Source organism: Danio rerio, chromosome 12, assembly GCF_049306965.1.
Source record: "Danio rerio strain Tuebingen ecotype United States chromosome 12, GRCz12tu, whole genome shotgun sequence".
NCBI lineage: Eukaryota > Metazoa > Chordata > Actinopteri > Cypriniformes > Danionidae > Danio > Danio rerio.
The window spans coordinates 5,478,760-5,490,000 of NC_133187.1; the positions used below are offsets into that span (position 1 = coordinate 5,478,760).

The window sequence follows — 11,241 nt, forward strand, 5'->3', positions numbered from 1 at the left end:
AATGTAAACCGAGACCAATCACAACAGACAAAAGCGACCATTTTATAGTAATATCATTAGAAAAAACATCTTACAAACACTCAGAAGGAAATGCACTAACACTTAGTGGGTTAGTATAATTTAGTATAAAGTAAATAGATTCATTCATAAGCCTAATGGATTATAATATACTGCCACTCGTTCTGAAATCGTTCCTACACTTTTTTTTTTTTGTGCTTCCGAATAATTTTAACCTCAAAAGTCTTTCCAGATGATCAACATGTCACCAGTTTGGAAACAGAGAGGCATGCCCGGGAGACTCTGTGAGGGTTTTGACAAGCCTGTAGGATTAGTTTAATCATGTGCTTTAGTAATTTGCTCCAAAGGCTATGGGCAAGAGTCAAGTGACACTCATTCGCTCGGTTCTCTAAGGCCCTTGACTCACGTTTTCAGTGCAGTTCAGCTTAATAAGGCCAGTTTTATGCTTCTTACTGAGCGTTGAGTCAATGAGGAAGTCCGTTGATAATGACACAGTTTCATATTTATACTTCAGTTTAGTGTGGGGAATGTGTGGCAGTATGATGCACATCACAATGCAAACCTTTACATCTATAAAATCTCAATGTAAGTGCGGTTCATTTGGCCTCCTAAAAGCAATTTTCACTTTAGATAAACTTTTGGGTCACTAAACCATAAACACATTTTATCATAATTTTACATTTTTAGAAACCATTTTCACAGAAACGTCCCAAAACTACAATAAAGATTACCTCAGCTGTTGATTGTGCTTTTAGTATGTTTCTTGCACTATTTTACAGTGTTAAATGCTATCAGTGTGAGTTTCAACACCACATATGTGACATTTATTGGCATACTGAAAGCAGAAGCAGATAGTTTACCACAGATCTTAACAAAATAACTAGCAAAAGGTTTGAAAGTAAAAGTCAGAACCGTGTTTTAGAGGTTTTTACAGTTTAAGGTTAAAGAGGTTCAATAAGGTTTTGTATTTTGTATATTTCATTGGGAGTGCAGTGCAATCCTCTGTGCTTCTGAAGGGCCTTATATAAATGTTTCTGTTGTGTCTCCATGTTTGGTGCAGACAGCTATATTGCTTGTCACTGGAATCCTGTCACATTGAGTGTGAAAATATCTGGATTTTCTCTCTTTTGATCATTTTTTTTTTTTTAATATTATTTAATAATTTATTTTTCAACAGAACAACAGTGGTACTGGTATCTCGTAACAACAAGTACAGCAGTTCTTTGTTAGACATTCTAACAAATGCATACAAAGGCTTCAAAGCAAAGACAAAAATAAAAGAAGATTATAAAACAAATTTAGAAAGACCTAGAGCTCTATTTTGACGATCCATGCGCAAAGTCCACAGCGCATGGCGCAAAGCATTAAGGGCCTGTCCGAATGCACTTTTGCTATTTTAAAGACAGGAAAACATGCTTTGTGCTATGGCGCATGGTCTAACAGGGTTGAGCTTATTCTCTTAATGAGTTATGGGTGTGTTTTGGGAATAAACAGAAATATATTAGCCTACATAATTAATTTAGTTTGTTAAGCTCAAAGATTTGTTTCAAAACTATTTCTAAATTCAGTTTCAATTTCCAGCAAACGAATAAATGAACAATAATAACAAAGTGTGCTCAAAAAAACTGAGTTATTTCCAGATACACATGCTGTGCCCCATATAGTCTAAAACCTGACAGGTGGGCAAATCTGAGCTTATTTTTAATAAAAGCTGGTCTTTTGAACGGTCTATTCTAGTTCCTCAAAATAGCAACGCACCAGCAATGCACCTTAACACACCTCCTTTTTTAGACTAGAACGCCTATAGGTGCACATATGAGTGCAAATGCATTTGCTATTTAAACAGCGTGGTGCAATTGTGTTGATTGCCTGACTACACATATTGACTGAAGGTATCTGTGCAGTTGATTAATAATAATATACATTTTTTTAGCCAAGTATATACTAAAATGTAATACTCATTCTTTCTCATGACCAAGACACTGTTCCAATGTACAATTCAGAAGGTATACCTTTGGAAACAAAGCAAAAGTCTTTCCAATTATTTTTTGAATCATTTTTGTGAATTTCTTTCCAGTACTTTTTGATTTTGTCACAATCCGAAAATAGATGCATCACTGTGCCAGTGTCTAACTTACATTTGAAACATAGCTGGGAACAATTGGTAAATATTTTATGGAGGAGAACTACAATTTTGTTCATGAACCGAAATTGAAGTACTTTTGGGATAGATATTTGAGCAGGCAGATCCACTCGTCATAACTAAAAATAGACCTCAAATTCTATTCCCATATCAAAGGTTGAATGACCAGTATTAGACAGCAATGTATATAATTCAGAGGTCTTTTTTTAAGCATGCATGAAGAAAAAAACTGTTTTTGTATTTCAATAAAATCAAATTGTATATTACCTTCTTTTAACTGTAACTAAAAAGTGTCAAATTTGTAGGAATTTATAAAAATCTTTACTGGGAATACTTTAATTCCTGTCTTAACTCATTGAATAGGCGACCCAATTCCAACACTCCTCTTGATCTCCAAGTCAAAAGGCCAATAAATAAGCATAATAGCTTTATAGGAACACAACTTATTTGGGATGAATACATTTTTTTTTAACATCCTTCCACACCAAAAGAGTATTTGTTCTCACTGTTGATCTAAATCTGTTAACTAACATTTACTAATGAGACTTTATTCTAAAGTGTTTCCTATATTACCTTAGAATTATTTAGCAGTTTGTTTTAGTTTACTCTGAACATGTATACAACAAAGGAATGCACTAAGTACACTAAGGCCCCGTTTACACTAGTACGCTTTAGTTTTAGTTGCCTCGTGTTACCGTACGCTCACGCCGAAAGCAGTGAGAGCGTCAAAGTAGCCGGAAGTCATTCATTTTCAATGAGAGCCGGCGGCGAGGAGCAGCGCGGCACGTCTTCTCCGGCGTGGGCATTAAGTAGAGTTAAAATCAAGTCAACTTTATGGTAATGAGCTATGACGCGGTTCGGCGGCAAGCAATCAGAAAGAAGACGTCCACCGCTTAATGGGAGTTCAGAGAACACAGACCTGTGAACTTTGGTTCTGACAACAGTTGTTCCCAAGGGTTTGATGATTGCAGTCGCCGGATTTACAAATATTTACAATGTTTTCTTACAGAAACATGCATTAAATAACTTAATGGTGAGTTACTGATGTTCATTAAAAAAGCTTAAAGCGGGAATCTCACGCGATGTGACAGTACAAAACAGTAATTCTGCTTCAGGATATTTCAGACATATGGACACATATTGGATAAAAAGAGCAAAGCTACATCATTCGCAACTTGATCTTCCATTGTTATATGAGTTTGATAAGAAGTGTGCAACATTTCCACGCTAGAAACATGTTTTATGCAGGAATGTAACTGATATGCTGCAACGGCTCCTTTAAATACGAGATTAATGTAGCTAGTTTTGACGCTCTCGCCGTCGGAGCTGAAGGCAGACAGCGTTGTCGCCAGGGCGGCCAGAGCGACCTTGGATGCTCTCGCCGCTTTCGGTGTGAACGTACGGTTACAGTTATGACATAGGTAACAAGCAGGAAATCATCATGGGCCAATGACATGACCACATTAAAATGGTCTATATCAGTGGTTCTCAAACTGTGGTACGTGTACCACTAGTGGTGCGTAGGCTTCCTTCTAGTGGTACACGGAAGAATGAAATATGTCATGTACATGCTACACACATTTCAAAATTTATCAAAAATGATTTATATAATATGCCATATGACATATAGCCTATGTTTCTAAGGTAATCTGCCACGTTTTTTTTTTAACTGTGCAGAGTTGTAGCTGCTTTCCTGGGCCTACTACGCTAATGTATTTCAATACTGCTCATTTTGATGGTACTTGGAGAGACAATTTTTTTCTGAGGTGGTACTTGATGAAAAAAGTTTGAGAACCACTGCTCTATACCATGATAAACACTTTAGCAATTAAATGCAACAAGAAAATTTGGTTCCATCATAAGCCTATCAACTCTCTTTCTCCTCTAGGGATGTAGTTCAAGAACTGGAACGTCTAAGCTTCATTAACTCTGATGTGGGCCGCTGCAGAGCATGGGTCCGGCTGGCGCTGAACGACGGGCTTCTGGAGTGTTACCTGACCTCGCTGCTTCGTGAAAACTCCAAAATGAGCACCTACTATCAGCCCGGGGCTCTTCTGCTGGACCCGGAGGACCGAGAGGTGCTTCTCACCCTCCTGCAGGGCTTGGCTTCACTGACCTTCCAGCTTTCCTACAAATCTGCTGTGCTCAATGAATGGACCAACACGCCGCTGGTCCTTGCAGGTCTTTGCCCTCCAACTCCTGCCGACGAGCAGCATCTTGGTCCCAAACGCAAGGAGTCCTGGGATACGGTGTCCCAGTCATCCGGCGGCTCTGGAGGCTCGGATTGGACTCCCGAATCGCTCCAGAGGGAGACGAGGAGAGATCAGATTGATGGCTGTGATCCCAGCACTCCGCTGACCTCCTCAAACCTAAGTCTGGACACCGTGTCGGGGTCTTCGCATCTGTCCTCCAGCCTGAGCTCTGACAGTCTGCTGCAAGGCCAGGAGCTCAGGAGCCCAGAGAAGGAGCGCTGGAGCTGCGACTCCGAGATCAACCACAATGAACAGCAGAAGATCACGGCTACAGAGTGAGTAGAAGATAAAGGCACAGATTTACCTTCTTTTAGAGTTAAACAAAGAATCCCACACAATATCAATGCTTGCTCGAATATTTATTAAATGTAATGTTTCAGTTTTAACCTAATTTTTTATAGCAGAATAAAGCCCAGAAGGCTTATTGGCAGCCCGATGCAAAAGCAGAGCACTGATGTATAAAAGAGGGCTTTATTCTGTGAAAACATGCTTCCTGGATGTACTTTATTCTGCTTATTACACAGCTACTTGCAACAAAACAAAGTTCTGAGCCATAATAGTTAAAAATTTCTGTATTTAAGTGCAAAGCTGACGGAAAATGAAACGGCTATTGGAGTACACCAGGGCTATTCAATTGGTGGCCTGCAGGCCGAACCCGGCCCCCGAGGCAATTTATTCTGGCCCTTCAAATAGTGTGACCAAGACGACAAAAATAAATTTAGTTCAGTCGAAAAACTGCCGCTATAGTTATGAAGTGCCGTGCATCTGTTCAATACAGCAAAGCTGCAGTTGAAGGCTGAGCAGAGCGTGAGTCAAGTGACATTAAGCAAATGGCAGCCGAAAACATTTGGGTATGTTTGTAGAAAATGCCGTTTTGTTCACTGCACTGATATCGTTAATAGGGATGCAATGATTAGCCGTTTTCATTATTAACCGCACTTTATTTCCTTGCGGTTAATTAATCGTAAAGGCTTCTTGCATGGAACAAAACTGCTGCAGCTAAACAAAGTTATGTCAACTGTGTGCTAGTTTAAAGTTTCAAGCTTATACGCATGCACACTGGATTAACTATGGCAGCGGGCCATTCACATATTGCGTCTTTTTCGCAGGCAAGTTCATTATTTCAAATGGAGACGTGCACATATTGGAAGTAGTGCACGCATGGCTCGTGAGCGGACCGACTCACTCCCGCCCCCCGGTGCACACAGTAGAAAGGATCTCAAGCTGTAGCGGTGACAGTTGTGCGTGGCTTTCAGTGCAACGTAAACAAAAGATACGTTAGACGAATTATTGCAAATTATTGAAATGATGTTTGACTGCAGATAATAACAACAGTTCATTTAAATTCTTAGCTAATATATATAGCTTAAATTAACATTAGACAAATACTATTTTTTTATTTATTCATTGTTTTGTCATTCATTTTCATTGTAAAATTTCACTCATGTTTAAATCAAAAACCTTTTCATTTATTTTTAAGTCCAAAGAGAGAAATGGACTGTTATTTGTTTTTTATTAATATTCTGTGCTGTATTTGGTTACTGAGCAGCAATAAACAACACTTTAAAATAGAAGCAGTTTTCCTGCGATTTTTCTATACTAGTAGTGTTTTGAATGGAGTAAATGCATAATAGTGGTGATAACCGTGAAACCATGATTATTCTTCAGACTATAATCGTACAACCAAAATATATAATCGTTGCATCCCTAATTGTTATGCAGTTCAAAACATAGCATATGAATGTGTTTGAATGTAGAAGAAGCCTACTTGAGCAATACACTGATTTTGTTGTGCTTCGAAATACAACACTTGAATATGTTTGTTAAAAAAGCCACATTGATGTACGCAGTGATGTACGTATTATTCACAAGATGCTGCCAAAAAAACCCTAACCACAGCATGACAGACAAGCAGACATATATGAATGTGGATGTAAGTATATAGATTTGAATGTATTCACTGACAGCCAATGTAATGGCAAATTTCCAGATGAGCCTGTGTTGTTTAGCTGTTGTTATCAGCACTTATAAAGTATGATCTTATTTTACATCCTTAATCCTAAACCCAAGCACTACCCTACTAATTATTTATAAGCAGCTAACTGGTAGACCATTGAACTCAAAATTTTAGCTAATGGTTTGTTAATGATTTGTTGATATCGTGAATTGTCTGTTAAAATAAACCGTGACCCTGTTTTCTTAAGACACGTTAGAAAACGTAACAGAAAACAACCTAGATTGCCTCCTGTTAAATACAGTAATCTCTCAGCTTACAATCTCAGCTTTCAATTTCTTGCCACACTTACCACCTACTTGCGACAAAACATTAAATTTAGATGCATAACATTGTTCTGAGCGGTAAAAGTTTAATATTTCAGTATTTTGGCGCAAAGCTGACAGAAATTTAAACAGCTGATGGAGGATACACTAACTTTAGCATTACTCAGTCACAAGATGGCGCCATACAGTCAAAAACACAAGGCAGACAGAAACTGACTGAATAAAGTGTATACAAACCTACATATTATTTATTCACAAGATGGCACCAAAAAGACCATAACACAGACCATGACAGACAAGCTGACTTGTATAAATGTGAATGTAAGTAAATAGATTTGAACATATTCACTGATAGCCAAGGTGATGCCAATTGTTTAGATGAGCCTGTGCAATTAAGCGGTTGTTATCTCAGAATAACGCACCTTGCAATGTCATGATTGACCAATCAGAATCGAGTATTCAGCCGTTTATTAAGTATTAATAACACATTTTGTCAGTTATTTAATTGTTATTTTCTTTACCATCCAAAACCTGTATATTCTGTATTTTAATAGCATTTCATTGTCACTGTGATCAGAAAAATGATGGCCATACTTAAAAATTGTTTATAGGATGATGAATTTATTCCAATTTAGTAATGTAAACTCCTGTTTGTTTTCAGAGAGAGCCTGATGAAGGAGGACATTGATGTGTTCATACCAGCTCCAGACAATCTGACTGACACGCATTCTGTCAACGAGCACACGCACATACCTGACGCCTCACTGACATCAGCACAGGACACGCATCACTCGCACATCACAGAGCAATCTGTAGAGAACATATCAGTGGAGACGAAAGAAGAAACAATAGAAGAATCTGAGATTATAGTTAAAAGCACAAGACTTAAAGCTAAAAATACTGTGAGTGAGACTGCAGAGAAGGAGAAGAAGAGGGAGAGCAGAGACTCATCTGTTGATCCTCCTTCAGTTTCTGCTTTAACAGAGACTGAGGAGACGCCTGACCCTAAAGACACTGTTCTTTCAGAAATTTCTGCTGCTCCTAGTCCAGTGGAAACACCTCAACATGCTGCATGCAGACGCACCACAATGAGCGTCAGCAGGAAAATATCCACAGACTCGCTCTATTCCTCCTGTGTGAGTGATTATTTCATTTCTATCAGTCTTGACTTGCATTACAGATGAGCGGAATCAACTTTGATGATGAATCTGTATTAAAAATGATAACAAAACACTTTTAAAAACTATTGTTTTGAATCCCAAGATGTATTATAGTCTGTTTTGGTAACACTTTATTATAAGTAACCATTGACACCATTTATTACCTGCCTATTAAACAGATGTTAACAGTTTATTAGCACTTTCTAAAGTATGATCTTATATTACATCCATAATCCTACCCAACATCTAAACCCAAGCAGTACCCTACTAATTATTTATAAGCAGCTAATTAGTAGACTGGGGGCGAAGCAGTGGCGCAGTAGGTAGTGCTGTCGCCTCACAGCAAGAAGGTCACTGGGTCGCTGATTCGAGCCTCGGCTCAGTTGGCGTTTCTGTGTGGAGTTTGCATGTTCTCCCTGCATTCGCGTGGGTTTCCTCCGGGTACTCCGGTTTCCCTCACAGTCTAAAGACATGCGGTACAGGTGAATTGGGTAGACTAAATTGTCCGTAGTGCATGTGTGTGTGTGGATGTTTTCCAGAGATGGGTTGCGGCTGGAAGGGCATCCGCTAAGTAAGAACTTGCTGGATAAGTTTGCGGCTAATTCCGCTGTGGCGACCCCAGATTAATAAAGGGACTAAGCCGACAAGAAAATGAATGAATGAATGAATAATTAGTAGACTATTGAGCACTGTTGAGTCGTAGTTAATAGTTTAATGATTTGTCAATAACATAAATTGTACATTAAAATAATGCTGCGGTCACACTATAGTAAGCTTGTTATGGGGAGAAAAGTGCAGTGTGATTGCAGCTTAAAGTGTGACCTTGTTTTCTGAAGACATGTGAGAAAGCGTAACAGAAATACATGTAGATTGGCCCCTGTCAAATAATTGCAGTAAGCTCTCAGGTGGAAATTTCATAATTTCTTGCCAATTTTATTTATAAAGAAACATGTTATTTAGAAACAGGCTAACAACATATGTTGGCATGTGGCAGTGTTATAAATCATGTTAGAAGCATGTAAACAGTGTGTTAAAACATGCTAGAAATGTGTTAACAATGGCATAAGTCATGCTACCAGTGAGTTTATCTATCTCTGTCTCACTTTTATAATCATTTTAACTCTTTTAAACTAGGCTAGGCTTAGGCCCAAGCCAAACAGTTGAACAAAATTGATCATCTTTTTATATATATAATATATATATATATATATATATATATATATATATATATATATATATATATATATATATTTTATATATATATATATATATATATATATATATATATATATATATATATATATATATATATATATATATATATATATATATAAATAAGTAGTCTAGCAATTAAATTGAACAGATTAGATTCATTTACAGAGATATTAAAATTCATTTACAGAGTTGAATGAAGGATTTTTTTCCCCTTAGGATAATGACGAATGCTGTACCTGATATGTATTCAAACTCTCACCAAATTCGTGTCAACACCTAGAGGATTGATGCTAACAGATGAAAAACTGGCCTAACAGTTTTATTTGTGTCTCTCAGAAATCTACATCTTGGATCTCAGAGGAGGATTTCCACAAACCCGAAGACTTGAGTATTTCTGAAGCTTATGCCATCATTGACGTCACTCCGATGAACGGGCAGGTGTCTCCTGTGTGTGAAGCAGACGAGCTTCAGCCTCCTCCCAGTGTTGTGCACCGGAGACACAACGGTAAGATGGAAAAAAGATGTTAAACGTCATGTTGTCTGCCTAATTCTGTTGCCTTTAATTTTGCCTGTATTTATAACTTCCTTCTTTGAGAATAACGACCTTAAAAAAAACAATCAGTCATTTCTGCACTTCCTTTTAATGGGTTTCATGTAGATATTAAGTGCTGTGAGAACCTATAAAAAAGCTGCCAATGGTTAAAAATGCTCCACGTGTACCACATGGTATGAAAGCCACACGATTTCTATGCAAGATCATTGCTGTCATGGCCAAATAAGCCAGATATGATGGTTATGTTTTTCATATCTGGGTCTAATCTGTCAACTAACTGTGAACTAAGTCATAGTGATAATAAAAGACAGAATTATTAATTATTCAAAGCAATCCTGTTTAAATGTAATGTTCCAGATAAGAAAAGTATCAAGAATAAATCAAATCTGTTCCCAAATGCTATAGCAGTGGGACTTAAGATTGGATCTTAAATTTCTCCATACTTGATTGTAACTCTGAATATTTCAAATTTGCCAATGGGGTTTAAGCAAACCATTTTAAACGATAGTTGATTCAAAATCGAAAATTCTGTCATTATTTACTCACTTGTTCCAAACCTGTTTGAGTTTCATTCTTCTGTGCAACACAAAAGAAGATCTACTGAGACATGCTGGAAATAGTCATTGACTTCCTTAGTATGTTTTGTTCCTACTATAAAACTCTGTTATATCTCAAAGAAAGTAGTTCATTAAAAACAATAATTACACCATGAATCCAGATGTAGATCACACAGCCCTAGCCACATAACAAATGAATATGTTATCATGAATATTTCTGTACAATTTTAAATGAACTATGCCTTTGTTACTGATAACTTCAAGCTCAAGTTTAAAAACAGCTCTTGCATCCGTATAGCTCAAATAGTAGAGCAACAAGGTGGATTTGATTCCTGAGAAATACAAGAACTACTAAAATGCAAATCACTTTAAGGAGTCCCTGTTTTAAAAAGGTTGAACGGTCTTAAAAGGATGATTCTGTTACATAATTTGCAATATTACAATGCCTTTCTCCCCAGCCTGGCATAAGTAGCTCCGCTTATTCCGGGTTTTATAAAGGCCTGCTTTCTAAATTGTGTTGTGATTGGTTAGCTGTCCTATTGCGTTTGTGAGTGGTGAAGAGCCTGGACAGTGTTTCAGTTCTGCCACGCTATCCCTCTAGCAGCCGCTGAGGGATGAGCCAGAGAATGACAAGTGTATTTTTCCTCTTGTCAAAGATCAAATCTTATCACAGTCTTTAGGGTGGTGTATTAGCAGCCTCTGCTGGCTCCAGAGAGCAACTAATATAACAATTATTGAGATGTTTAAACAATACAATGTTTTCTTACACATATTTAAGTATCTGAAAGTCTAATATTTCACAATATTAACAATTTGAGCTGAGAACATTGCTTGCATGCATTTATTTTTACCTAATTATCCCAGCGACACCCATATTAGGGCTGCTCGATTTTGGAAAAAATCATAATCACGATTATTTTGGTCATAATTGTAATCGCGATTATTCTAAATGATTATCAGTTGAAGTCAAAATTATTAGCGCTCCTGAGAATTTAGTTTTTTTAAAATAACTATTTCCCAAATTATGTTAAACAGAACAAGGAATTTTAACAGTATTTCCTTT

General features: G+C 37.3%; 2 protein-coding genes across 4 annotated transcripts in view; one reads left to right on the forward strand and one right to left on the reverse strand.

Moving 5' to 3' along the window:
* fra10ac1 (FRA10A associated CGG repeat 1) overlaps nucleotides 1–11,241 on the reverse strand; it is an 855,621-nt gene that overhangs the window by 604,038 nt on the left and 240,342 nt on the right. The window lies entirely within an intron of this gene.
* plekhm1 (pleckstrin homology domain containing, family M (with RUN domain) member 1) overlaps nucleotides 1–11,241 on the forward strand; it is a 42,529-nt gene that overhangs the window by 17,041 nt on the left and 14,247 nt on the right. For 2 of the 3 annotated variants that reach the window (XR_012387642.1, NM_001327851.1), the window contains 3 exon segments: nucleotides 4,050–4,688; nucleotides 7,355–7,829; nucleotides 9,405–9,573. Coding sequence is in view for 2 of the 3 variants with exons in the window: in NM_001327851.1 (NP_001314780.1) it covers nucleotides 4,050–4,688; nucleotides 7,355–7,829; nucleotides 9,405–9,573 (1,283 nt within the window). In the remaining variant the exon portion in view is untranslated. 3 annotated transcript variants of the gene reach the window in all.